A 13914-nucleotide genomic window follows, 5' to 3' on the forward strand; every position below is an offset into this window, starting at 1 on the left:
AAATAACTTGACCAAGGTCACACACTCAGGCCTCTTGCCTCCCGACCTGCATTTGCTCTCCATAGCAACAAACAGATTCCTCTGCATTTCTTCTGAAAAGCTACAGGTACTCCCTGTGGGGCTGTGTCCTGTCATCTGTTTGATGGCCTCTGGTTGTTGCCAGCTTTGTCTCTTGTAAACGCTGGTGTGTTTGACATTTTTGTCTATTCCCACTTAGCCAATTTGCGCACATTATATACCTAGGATAAATTCCCAGAAGTGGCATTGCTAAGTTAAAGAGTCTATCAAAAGTTCCTTTTGACCACTTCTGGGCATATATCCTATTTGTACACCCGTGTACATAGGAGCATTATTCACAATAGCCTAAAGGTGGAAGAAACTCAAGTGTCCATCGATGGATGAACGGATAAACAAAATGTATTCTGTCCTTTCAATGGAACATTATTCAGGCTTAAAAAGGTAAGAGGGCTTCCCTGGTGGCGCAGTGGTTGGGAGTCCGCCTGCCGATGCGGGGGACGCGGGTTTGTGCCCCGGTCCGGGAAGATCCCACATGCCGCGGAGCGGCTGGGCCCGTGAGCCATGGCCGCTGGGCCTGCGCGTCCAGAGCCTGTGCTCCGCAACGGGAGAGGCCACAGCAGTGAGAGGTCCATATACCGCAAAAAAAACACACAAAAAACAAAAGGTAAGAAATTCTGACACCTGCTACAACATGGATGAACCTTGAAAACATTATGCTAAGTGAAAGAAGCCAAACACGAAAGGACAAATCCATTCCACTTACGTGGGGTATGTAGTCAAATTCCTAAAGACAGAAAGTAGAGTAGGGGTTATCAGGGGCTTCAGGGAGGAGGAATGGGGAATTAGTGTTGAACCAGTACAAATTTTCAGTTGGGGAAAAAGAAAAGTGTTCTGGAGATGGATGGATGGTTGAACAACAATATGAATTCACTTAATGCCACTGAACTATACACTTAAAGATAGTTTAAATGGTAAATTTTATGTATGTTTTACCGCAATAAAAATGTAGTTTTGATAAGTCCAAATTGTCATCTAAAAAGGTTATATCTTAGACATTGCTGATGCATCTTTTTTTTTTCCTGATGCATGTCATCTTTAGCTGGTTTTGACTTTATAATGCCATCTAGTTACTAATTTAATTACTAACTGGCTAGGTTTTGAGTGAGCATTGATAAGCCAAGTTTTAAAATTGGAAATAATGTGTCTTCCTTTGATGCCATTGGGTACCACTAGTCCAAGTGCTTGTGCTTGATTTTGTCAGTGATGGGGGTGATTGTCTCATCCATCTACATAGTCTCACCTGGCTGCCCTTGGCAATCAGCTTCCTTCCATTGTTTCAATGTCATTCATTGTATGTGTAGTTCTTTACTAGGGCACGTGTACAATACTCAGTGTAAAGACTCTACATTCATGTGATAGCTCATCGGGGTTTAGCGTGTAGCATGTGAGCTATAGGTCAGTTCTGAGGACTTGGTTCTTGACCAAGGATGGAGTTATCCCCCAGGGACATCTAGCAGTGTCTAGAGATCTGGCATCTAGTGGGTAGGGGCCAGGGCTGCTGCTAAACGTCCACAATACACAGGACAGCCCCCAAAACAAAGGATGATCCAGCCCCAAATGTCAGTATTGCCAAGGCTGAGAAACTCTCATCCTAAAAGATTATTTTTAGAATTTCCCTTTACAATCAGTTGGGACAGAATTGTATTTTTAGTCAAAAACATTGATTCAGGGATTTCTTATTCAATGTTTTACAGGATTCTTGGAAAAAAACAATGATCTCCTCTACAGACATCTGAAAGAAGTAAGTCTGAAACTTAAGTATGTGTGTTTCTGATGGTTATGAGATATCACCTGTGATACTGACTTTGGGGTAGATTTGGCTTTCTGGATTTTTCTCCTCCATATATTATATTAGGACTCCAGCATGTCATGGCCGGAACAGACATTTAAGATCATCTGTATGAACACTTGACTCAACAAACCCATTCATATGTGTGTGGTGTCCTTCCTGTGTGCCAGGCATGGTGCTAGCTCTGGGGTCTCAGTGGTGAACAGGACAGTCCTCGTTCTCAAGGAGGCTTATCATCGGGGGTTGGGGGCAGGGTGGGGAGGGAGGGAGGAGTGGCTGAGAATAAATACATACACAATTAAGTTATCCATCAGTGAGAAGTGCTATGAAGAAAATACGGAACTATGATTGAGAGGGACATTTTAAATTTAGTTTAAGTGGTCAGAGAAAACACCCTCGTTGAGGTGACTTTGAGCTGAAACCTGAACGAGAAGGATCTTGGCCTTGGAAAGATCAGGGGCTACTCCAGGTAGAGGGACCAGCATGTGCAAAGGCCCTGAGGCCCAGGTGAGCTCAGCATGTGTTCAGTGAGGGGGGCATTGAGAGCTCAGCAGGATGAGGTCTCCAGGGAGGAGTAGAGACCTTGTCTTGGAGCAGTGGGAGTACACTGGGGTGAGACAATCCAAGGATGAAGAAACTGAGACCCAGAGAGATCATGACTTGTTCAAGATCATATCTCAAGGTGGGGCTGGAACCAGGTTATGCCCCTGGGGCTACCAATGAAATTCCATCTCTTTCCATATGCCTCACTGATCAGAGAAACCTTCGGGTTTTTTTAAGCCTTTATTTTGTATTAAAATAGTTAACTGTTTTTTTAAAAATTGGATCGTATTCAATGAGCTTGGTTTATGAAAAGCTTAAATAAACCTAGAGAGACATTTTCAGAGAGAACATGCAAACGGTTCATCTCAGGCGTGTTTTCTGCCCTTCCCTATTTTTCTCTACCACTTTAGGACCACTTGTCCCAACCTCTGGGATTCAGGATGGATAAACGATTCCTAACTTTGGATGTTTGCTCCAGGCGGTGCTCTCTGGGTCTGAGTCTCAGCCTGACCCTGTCCCAGCTGGTGAGGGGTGTCTCATGGCGGATTTCCCCATCGGTGAAGTGGGTCTGTTGATGCCTTCCTCTTGGAGTGGAAGGTCCTGTTGGACAAATGGGAGACAGTGTTCCCCTTGTGGCTTTCCCCTCTGTGGGCATTGCCCATCCCCTTCACAAACCCATCCATGGAGGGTGCTTCCCACAGGAAGAATCTCTAAATCTCCCACTTTTCCCACCAGGGCTGAAGTTCCTTGTACTTTCTGAGATGGGTGCTTTCTAATTTTTAAAATTTCCTATCTGCAGATTACTCTCTCATGCCACTGTGAGTTTAAAATCGGGGTGAGTTTAAAAAAATTCTTTTCTAAGTTTTAACTGTGGCAAGATACACTTGCATAATATGAAACTTACTATGTCAGTCATTTTTAAGTGCACAGTTCAGTTGTGTTAAGTACATTCCCACTGTTGTGCAATCCACCTCCAGAACTCTTTTCATCTTGCAAATCTGGAACTCTGTACCCATTAACCACTAACTCCCTTATTCCCCCTCCCCTCCAGCCCTTGGCAACCACTATTCTACCTTGTATATGAATTTGGCTACTCTAGGTACTTACATAAGTAAAATTACACAGTATATGTCTTTTGTATCTGGCTTGTTTCACTTAGCATCATGTTGTCAAGCTTCATCCGTGTTGTTGCATGTGTCAGAATTTCCTTCCTTTTTAAGGCTGAATCATCCTCCATCGTATGGCTATAAGGAAAAAAAATTTGTGTGTGTGTCCAATTAAAATTTTTGAAAAGATATGCACAGAAGGAAAAATCAGACATACCAAAGCTGATGTCCTTGGACCCATGTCAACAAGTCCCTCTCCTGAGAGCCAGCTGTTCTAACCAGTTTATTGTGTATCCTCCCAGGGATGGTACAGACCACGACATGTGTGTGTGTGTGTGTGTGTCCCCCTTTTTCTTTTCTCTTCATACACACTACGCATGTGGTCCTGCATCTTGCTATTTTTTCACTTAACACCGTATCTTGGAGATCATTCTTAAAGAGCTGGTGTGTTCTGTAGCAGACTAGCTGGACTGGAAATAATTATTGCTTTATCATGTCCAGGGAAAAATAATCAGATGGCCTCACCAAGTAGACAGAGCACTGGATATAGTACAGATCTTCCTCAACTTACATGGGTTACATCCTGATAAACCCATCATATACTGAAAATATCATAATTTGAAAATGCATTGACTACACCTAACTACTGAACATCGGAGCTTAGCCTAGCCCATCTTAAAGGTGCTCAGAATGGTTACATTAGCCTACAGTTGGGCCACATCACCTAATACAAAGCCTGTTCTATAATAAATGATTGAATCTCTCATGTTATTGATTGAATACTGTACTGAAAGTGAAAAACAGAATGGTTTTGAGTATATTGGTGGTTCACCCACGTGATCGCATGGCTGACTGGGAGCCGTGGCTTGCTGGGCTGCCCAGCATCATGAGAGTGTTGTAAGCCCAGGAAAAGTTAGAAAAACAAAATTCAAAGTATGGTTTCTATTGAATGTTCATCACTTTCACCCCACTGTAAAGTCAAACCATCGTAAGTCGGGGACGGTCGGTATTTGAACATTTTCTTCTACATACGATTGTGGTTTTTTAAAAAATTAATTAATTTTTTTTTGGTTGCGTTGCGTCTTCGTGTGGTGCACGGGCTTCTCATTGCGGTGGCTTCCCTTGTTGCGGAGCACGGGCTCTAAGCGCGCAGGCTTCAGTAGTCGTGGCACGCGGGCTTAGTAGTTGTGGCGCACGGGCTCTAGAGCGCAGGCTCAGTAGTTGTGGCGCACGGGCTTAGTTGCTCCGCGGCATGTGGGATCTTCCTGGACCAGGGCTGGAACCCGTGTCCCCTGCATTGGCACGTGGCTTCTTAATCACTGTACCACCAGGGAAGTCCCTATGATTGTGTTTTTTTTGTGTGTGTGTGTGGTACGCGGGCCTCTCACTGTTGTGGCCTCTCCCGTTGCGAAGCACAGGTTCCGGACGCGCAGGCTCAGCGGCCATGGCTCACGGGCCCAGCCGCTCCGCGGCATGTGGGATCCTCCTGGACTGGGACACAAACCCGTGTCCCCTGCATCGGCAGGCGGGCTCTCAACCACTGAGCCACCAGGGAAGCCCCTATGACTGTGTTTATTCCCCTCTTCTTCTTCAAGTGCTCCCAAGGCAGATGGCTCTGGTCCACTGTGCACACTTCTGTGAACTTTCCTGAAGACCCTTAATGATTTCTGAAGCAGCAAATGTGGTACTCATTTCTCTTTACCTACAGGTGCTGTGCAGGTCCAAAAACAGAATCCTGAAGGAATGCTTCCGGGTGGCCGAGTTAGAAAACCGGAGAAGGCCACCAACAGTGAGTGGCAGGGGGAAATGCCTGTGCAAAATTGGAAAGGTAGCAAAAATCACCCAGAGGGTGCAAGTGCTTTAGTTACCTATGCTTTTTAAGCTGTCCTCTCCTTTGTTTGGAAGTATCACTCTCTAAATGTTCTACTAAATATATATTTTCCAGGGTTAGAACCAGTGTGTTCATTTGCAGACATTCATTGAGCACCTACTGTGTGTCAGACACTGTGCTGGGCACAGGGGTATCTACCAATAACGGAACAGACAGTGTTCCTGCCCTCGTGGGGTTTACAGTCTAGTGGGAGATGGTATAGGAAGATACAGTAAGTCCCCTACACACAAACCTTCAAGTTGCGAACTTGCAAAGATGCAGACGTGCGTGCCAGCAACGTCAGGCGTGAGTGAAATGGCAGCTCGCCCTCCATCTCCCATTGCTGACGGTCCTTCAGCTCTACCGTCTCCCACCTCCTCTCCCTCCTCCAGTCAGTAACTCTTCTTGCCTGTTCACTCCATGCCAGCCCCTGTGTGCCAGCTGTGGTACTATACTACTGTACTTTTCAAGGTGCTATACTGTAAGATTAAAAAGGTTTTCTTATTTTTTGTTTGTTTTTAATTCACTATTTGTGTGAAAAGTATTATAAACCTATTACAGTATGGTACTATGTAGCCGATTGTGTTAGTTCAGTACCTAGGCTAACTTTGTTGGACTTATGAACAAATTGGACTTAATGTGCTCTCAGAACGGAATTTGTTCATATGTAGGGGACTTACTGTATCATCAAATAAAGAAAGAAATTACGGTAGTGCGAGTGTCATAGAGGAAGCTTGGTAACAAGGAAACAGGAAGGTGGTGGAGGGTGACTGGCTCAGCGGCAATGCTGGCTCCTACGAGGTGCTCACTTTGTATTCGCCAAGTGAGGGAAGCATCCTGGAAAGATGCTTGTCCAGCCTCCACTTGACCAGACTGAGCTTGGGCTTCTCAGGCCAGGACATTCAAAGCCTTCTCTTAATGGACAAAACCGTTTGTGACAGGTAACAAGCAAAACAGTCTGTCGAGTGTTTGGGTCTAAAGGGCCAGTCTTGTGATTTAACCAGTCTTCTCTGTATACATGGGGAGCAACAGTGTCTGTTTAGCTCATTCTCTCTCTCCCTGCAGGTGGGGACTCAGTTTAAAAACAGTCTGAGCAGCCTTCTGGAAATTCTCATCTCTAAGGAACCTTCGTACATCCGTTGCATCAAGCCCAACGAGAGTAAAGAACCCAGTGAGTTGTGAATTGTTCAGAACGCTGAGCTCAGGGAAATGAGGCTGGGCGGAAAACCGAGACGACAGTGGGGCAAGTCCTAAAAACCACCACGGGCCTGCTGCTTGTTCTCTGTATTAAATAATAGAAGGCAAATGAATAAGGAGGAGGGTTCCTTTCACGGTCCTGTGTGAGCTTTGCTCAGAGCGTGGCCAGTTGCAGGACTAACACAGCTGAGCCAAGCAGACCTCAGACGTGAGGGGAAGCAACACTGCTTCTCTCCAGCCAGTGAAGAATCTTCCAAAATGGTCTATGACTTGGGTATTTTCTAAGCTTGTGCCGTGGTCTCATAACAAAGCTGTACAGTCAAAGGCTTATAGAATCCAGGCAGGAAGAGCGAATGAGTGAAGCAGACCAGCTGTAATGCAATAGGGGACGGAGGGGACTGTGGCCAGCTGGAGAGGGCACACCCTGTCTAAAGGGGCAGTCCTCCTTCCTTAGGGCCATTTGTTGCCATGTGGGGCTCTAGGCCCAGAATGGCCAGATCTCATGGATTTTCAAGAGAAACCAGAAATTCAGACTTTCCTGTAAAATTCCCCCATTAAGAGAAACACAATTAGGACCTAACAAAACATGCCTCGTGGCCAGACCCAGCCCACATATCGTCAGCTTGCAGCCTCTGGTCTGCCTTGATTGAAACAGAGCCACAGGGTCCTTCACCATCACTCTTCCTTCTGTGTTTCCAAAGGCAAGTTCGATGTCTTCCTCATCAGGCATCAGATCAAGTACCTGGGGCTGATGGAGCACCTGCGGGTGAGACGGGCTGGCTTTGCGTACCGACGGAAATACGAGCATTTCTTGCAAAGGTAAAGTTTGTCTTGTTGATCTGAAGCCAGTGAAGTGTGTGGCGATGAATAAAAGGCCATCCCCGAGGGAACTCCATTTGCTTCTTAACTGCTGTAGCGGTGACAGTGATGAACACTGACATTTCAGAGAATAGGAAGCTTAGTTTGCCACCTTCTCTTCATTTCGCTAAGCCCCTAAGTTCTTGGAATCTAGGAAGTACGAGACGCGATGCACAGACTTGCCCCCAGGGGGCAGACGTGGGACATGCACCCTTGGGGTCTGTACTTGGCTGGGGAAGACCCTTCCCATGGCGACCATGGGTGCTGGTTTTAGCGCCGTCAGTCTGGGAGCAATCCCCTTGGCCGTGTGGGCTGTCCAGAGACACAGGTGTAGTGGTGATAACATGGGCGTTGGAGCCACAGATTCTTGGGTGGGAATCCCCATTCTTTCTCTTCCAACTGAGACCTGATTCCTCATGTGTAACACGGGGATTAAATTGCTCTCGAGGGGTTTGTAAGGATTTAATCATACATCCGCCACCACTATTACTATGGCCCAAATCGCTTGTGCGTGCAGTTGGGCTGCATGTCGTTCGTGCTACCAAGAAAAGAACACATTCACACTCGCAAGAGAAGCATAATAAAATGGTTCTTTTTGTGGGTCAGCATGGTTGAATATCAGTAATTTCATATTTTAACTTAATATTAGACTTTTTATTTTTAAAATTTTTTTAAGTTGAAGTATAGTTGATTGACAATGTTGTGCCAGTCTCTGCTGTATAGAAAAGTGACTTGGCTATACACATATGTACATTCTTTTTTTAATATTCTTTTTCACTGTGGTTTATCCCAGGAGATTGGATCTAGTTCCCTGTGCTCTACGGTAGAACCTTGTTGTTTATCCATTCTAAGTGTCATAGTTTGCATCTGTTAACCCTAAACTCCCAGTCCATCCCTTTCCCTCCTCTTCTCGCCCTTGGCAACCACAAGTCTGATCTCGATGTCTGTGAGTCTATTTCTGTTTGGTTTTTTTTCGTGGTACGCGGGCCCCTCACTGTTGGGGCCTCTCCCGCCGCGGAGCACAGGCTCTGGATGCGCAGGCCCAGTGGCCATGGCTCACGGGCCCAGCCGCTCCGCGGCATGTGGGATCCTCCTGGACCGGGGCACGAACCCGCGTCCCCCGCATCGGCAGGCGGACTCCCAACCACTGCGCCACTAGGGAAGCCCTATTTCTGTTTTGTAGATAGGTTCATTTGTGAATATTAGGCTTCTTTTGAAGTACAACTTCATAATTATAAAAAGCACACGCGTGAGGTTACATTTTCCATCCAATTCCTCGCATTTTGCAATTTACGTCTAGATCCTGTGCTCTGAAACTTCTTTTGGTGCTCTTATTTTCAGCCCCTCATTTAATCTCAGATTTTTCTCTACCCACGGATCTTGCTTACTTTTCTCCCTTGAGCCTCGTGTCTTGATAATTAATATCTGTTTATATGCATTTATTAAGTAACCATCTCTTTTCTCACTGTTGTTTTTTAATGATTTACCTGCCGATCTAAACCTCTGATGAGTGTCATCAGCACGAACCTTTTGAGTTGATACAATTTCAGCTAAATACACTGAGGATTGTATTGACCTGTGTGGTTCTATCTTGAGGAACAGTGTAAGTGTCTCTGGGCTTTAGAAACAGTGAAAAGAGTTACAGACAACTCCACCCCAAATACTACCTTGGAAGGCTCAGTGGGGCCCGGGACCCCAGCCTTGGAAATCTCTGCCCGGCTTTGCTCTACGCTGTAGGTATATTTGGGTAAGCATCTCCGTTCCAACCCTCACAGATAAAACACCATCACAGGTGTCCCCCTGGAGCCCCGTCTGGAAGGCAGGTAGGAAGGAAACGTGGGACCCTCGAGCAGCCTAGTGTCAGAGGCTGGCTGTCACCCCACTCTCCTTTTTGTCCTCTCTCCTTTGTTCTTTCATCTGTCACCATTTGGGGACCACATTGCCAGTGGATAGCCGTGGTTTTCTTTTCCTAAACGGCTTCATTGAGATATAATTCATCGACTGTACAATTCACCCACTTAAAGCATCAGTGGTTTCTGGTATTCACAGATCTATGCAAGCACAGTCCATTTGAGAACACTTTCATGCCCTCCAAAAGAAACCTCATACCCTTTAGCTATAAATGCCCTAACTCCTTACCACCCTGCCCCAGCCCTAAGCCACCACCACTCTCTACTTTCTGTCTTTATAGATTTCCCTATTCTGAACACTTCATACAAGTGTGGTCGTATCATATATGGACTTTAGTGTCTGGCTTCTTTCCCTTAGCATGATGCTTTTTGTGTGTGTGTGCGGTACGCGGGCCTCTCACTGTCGTGGCCTCTCCCGTTGCGGAGCACAGGCTCTGGACGCGCAGGCTCAGCGGCCATGGCTCACGGGCTCAGCCGCTCCGCAGCACGTGGGATCTTCCCGGACCGGGGCACGAACCCGCGTCCCCTGCATCGGCAGGCGGACTCTCAACCACTGCGCCACCAGGGAAGCCCAGCATGATGCTTTTAATGTTCATCTATGTTATAGCACATGTCAGCACTTCATTCCTTTTTATGGATGAATGATACTCAATTGTGTGGACAGACAACATTTTATTTATCCATTCCTCTGTTGATGGGCATTTGGGTTGTTTCCATTATTTGGCTATTCTGAATAATGCTGCTGGGAACACTCAAGTACAAGTTTTAGTGTGATCATATGCTTTCATTTCTTTGGGCACATACCTAGGAGTAGATTACTGGGTCAGATGATAACTCAGTGTTTGTTTGAGGATCTGCCAGTCTTTTTTTGTGTGTGTGTGTGTGTGTGTGTGGTGGGTTAGGGTTAGGTGGGGGGAACCTCCTTGACATACCAGTTTTGTTCATCAGCGACTTGTCATTCACCCTTATCTCATCCGTTTTTCTGAATCTGAAGTCTAGTGAAGACGGAGGCAGCAGCCACTGGCCACCCCGGCCCCAAAACACACAGGCATCTGCCGTTCCAGTCTTCCTGCGTTTTTTCCTACTTTGCTGCTGTCGGGCTTGTTTATTCTTTCTAGAAATACTAGTGAGCCCCTGCTTTGTACCAGCACTTTCCAAGGTGCTGGGTAAAGCAGTGAACAAGACAGACCCCACCCCTGCCCATATGGAGTGCCCTTTCTACTGGCGATAACAAGGAGATATAGGAGGTCAGGTGGGGCGTACATTCATGGAAGGAAAATGAATCTGGGTTGGGGAAAACGTGGTCCAGGAGGGCCTCTCCAGGTAAGGAAGTGAGCCATGAGGATATTTGGAGGCAGCTGTCTGGGCAGGAGAGCCTGGAGGTGGGAACTGGGCAGCTTGAGGACCAGCTAGGAGGCTGGCATTGTTGCAGGACAGTGGCCCAGGGGAAGGCAGGAGAGGCCCGTGGGAGCGGGCTGGAGATGTGTCCGAATGTGCGCACCCTCCCTGGCACTGCTTCCCTTGATCAGGGAGCGACTGCATCTCAGAGTTAAAAAGGACAGAAGTTATGAGTCCCTCTACCCTGCAGGCATTTCAAGCATCTCCCCATCTCCTCTGTGTCTGTCTAGCCCATGTTTAGACAGCTTGGATGGTGTGTGCTAGTGATGGGCCTGACCAGACAGGAGGGAGCAGGGCCTGGCGTTGCTCTGCGTTCCCTGGGGTTGGCATGTGTCTGTACCTTTGTGTGTGGCAGTAACAGAGGGAAGTAATCAGGGAAGAACATGTGACACTCAATGCCTGTCTTAGTTCAGGCTGCTATGACAAAGTACCATAAACTGGGTGCCTTATAAACAACGGAAGTTTATTTCTCACAGTTCTGGAGGCTAGAAATCCAAGATCAGGGGGCCAAGCACGGTCAGGTTCTGGTGAGAGCCCTCTTCCGGATCGCACCCTGCTCTCTTCTCATCACATCCTTACGTGGTGGAAAGAGGGCAAGGGAGCTCTCTGGGGTATCTTTTATAAGGGAACAAATCCCAAGGATGAGGGATCCACCCTCCTGACCTAATCACCTCCCAAAGGCCCCATCTCCTAATACCATCATATTGGGGGTTAGGATTCTTCAACATGAACTTGGGGGTGGGAGGGCACAAACATTCAGTTCATTGCAATGTCCTTAATGGATTTTCTCACAAAGTATAATTCCAGGAAAATAAACATGTTCTTAACGGTTTGACATTTGATTTTAAAGTAACACAAACCATATAATGATATTAAGGGAAGGAAGCGTAACAGGAATACCGTAGCTAACATGTTTTGAAGTCTCAGACTGTGCCAAATACTTTCCACGGGGTATCTCATTTCAACCTTGTGACGATCCCACAAGGAAGGTCCTGTCATTCATTGTTTGTGCTGCAAAGTGAGGAGGTGAAGCGACTTGTCCAGCTCCTGAGCTGGGCTCCAGCCCAAGCAGTGCGGTTCTAGTCCAGTGGCTCCAGTTGTATCACTTCTAGCCTCAGTCCACAGGCACTTCTGAATCCTGCATTCACTTTTTTCATCATATTACAGACATCATGGTTATCTTTATCGTGACCACATATTAGAAGGGAGTTGCATTTTATACTGAAATCAGGTTCTTAAGTCAACCTTGGGTCCAAAATTACCCTTGAAAAATCCCTCGTCCCTTATCAAGCATGATACCTTTTCTTCCCGTGCTGGACCATACTTGTTTATACATTCCTTTGTCTGCTGATGGACATTTGGGTTGTTTCCACCTTTCGTCAATTATAAATAATGATGCTCCGAATATTCACCTATAAGCTTCTGTGCGGACATGTTTTCATGTCTCTTGCGTATACACCTAGGAGCAGAATTGAGTTTCTTGGGTAGAGTGTCTGATGAGGTCATTGTTCTATGAAGACAGGCCAAACCTCCCACCCTGTTGAAACAGTTCCTCTTCTTTATTGCTGAGTATATATCGTTGAATTCTAGGAAGTGGGTGTGATGAGTCTACTCTATTACTCTGAGTGGCTGGCGTGCCCAGCGGAGTGAAGCTGACCTCTAGGGGAGCTAGTTAGTGTAAGGTCTGCGGCTTCCTAAACATGCCTCTCCCCTCCCTAGGTACAAGTCCTTGTGCCCAGACACCTGGCCGCACTGGCACGGGCCTCCAGCAGAGGGCGTAGAGCGGCTGATCAAGTACATTGGCTACAAACCCGAGGAGTACAAGTTAGGGAGGTGAGTGTCCCGGAAATCGCGGTCAAAATGTTTTCCTAATCGATCTGTATCCATCTTGAGCCTGGAGATCCATTCTTCAGGAGTTTACGTAGATTTATAAGCAGATACTTGGATTCACTCAATTTAAATGCATCTCTGTAAAGAAAAAACTCTCCTGTGTGTCTCTACTCTCAACGCTTCCCTCACACTCAGAACACTCCATCACACTTCTAACACCAGCTGGGTGTCCGACAATTAAACTCACTTCTGACAGTCTACCTGGAGATGGTGTCAGATCCCGCGGGTTAAGGGCTCAGTCTCCCAAGACTGTCCATCCTCCCTTCAGAGACCAATCACAAGTCCCGTTTGTCACCTGTGTTTCTGACCAATCAGCTATAAATTGGAGGTCCCCATGACCCCCTCCTTGGGTTTGATTAATTTTTCTAGAGTAGCTCAAAGAATCAGGAAAATACTTTACTTCCTGGATTACCAGTTTATTACAAAAGGATATAACTTGGGAACAGCCAAATAGAAGAGATAGGGCAAGGTGTGTGGGAGGGGGTGCGGACGTCCCATGCTCTCTCCACGTGCACCCAGAAGATCTCCAAATCATGCCTTTTGGGGGTTTTATAGAGGCATAGGCATGATTGATAAATTCATTGGCCAGTGGTCATTCATTCAACCTCACGCCCAGGAGTGGGGCTGAAAGTTCCAACCCTCTAATCTCAAGGTTGGTTTCCCTGGCAACCAGTTCCCATCCTTAGGTTATCTAGGGGCTTTCCAAACATCAGCTGTTAGCATAAACTCAGGTGTGGTGCGGTTGAAAGGGGTTTGTTATAAATAATAAAAGACACCCGGAGAAAGGGGGTGGGGAGGGATAAATTGGGAATTTGGGATTAGCAGATACAAACTACTATAAACAACATGGTCCTACCGTATAGCACAGGGAACTATATTCCATATCCTATAATAAACCATAATGGAAAAGAATTTTTAAAAAGACACCCATTTCCCCTTTATCACTTTGAAGCTATTTCAGGAACAAAAACCAAAAGATAGATCATAGTGAAAGATGCCCCATTGCTCTAATCACTTAGGAAATTACAAGGGTTTTGGGAGCTGTGACACTGGAACGGGACAGAGACCAAATACGTATTTCTTATTATAAAGCACCGTATCACAAGCGCTAAGTGGTTAGAAAGGCTACATAGTTGCCTGTTGGAGGGGATTAAGTATAAAGGAGCCCCGGGTTCTAAACCTGCACTGGAGACTGGGATGAGCTCCTTTGTGCACAAAATGAGGAGGGTGTCAGCGCGAATCCCCTCATCTCTCTGTGCCTACATTCTTTCATTG

General features: G+C 46.4%; 1 protein-coding gene across 9 annotated transcripts in view; it reads left to right on the plus strand.

Annotated features, from left to right (window-relative positions):
• The window catches only part of MYO1H (myosin IH), a 141986-nt gene that overhangs the window by 117415 nt on the left and 10657 nt on the right, over positions 1–13914 (plus strand). For 7 of the 9 annotated variants that reach the window (XR_013831234.1, XM_079942187.1, XM_079942185.1 and 4 more), the window contains 5 exons: positions 1773–1819; positions 5225–5344; positions 6452–6557; positions 7285–7402; positions 12469–12582. Coding sequence is in view for 8 of the 9 variants with exons in the window: in XM_079942187.1 (XP_079798313.1) it covers positions 1773–1819; positions 5225–5344; positions 6452–6557; positions 7285–7402; positions 12469–12582 (505 nt within the window). In the remaining variant the exon portion in view is untranslated. The remainder of the gene's footprint in view (positions 1–1772; positions 1820–5224; positions 5345–6451; positions 6558–7284; positions 7403–12468; positions 12583–13914) is intronic. The other 2 variants (XM_079942188.1, XM_079942191.1) reach the window with 1 other exon arrangement.

This window comes from Stenella coeruleoalba (genome assembly GCF_951394435.1).
Source record: "Stenella coeruleoalba genome assembly, chromosome: 14".
Classification (NCBI taxonomy): domain Eukaryota; kingdom Metazoa; phylum Chordata; class Mammalia; order Artiodactyla; family Delphinidae; genus Stenella; species Stenella coeruleoalba.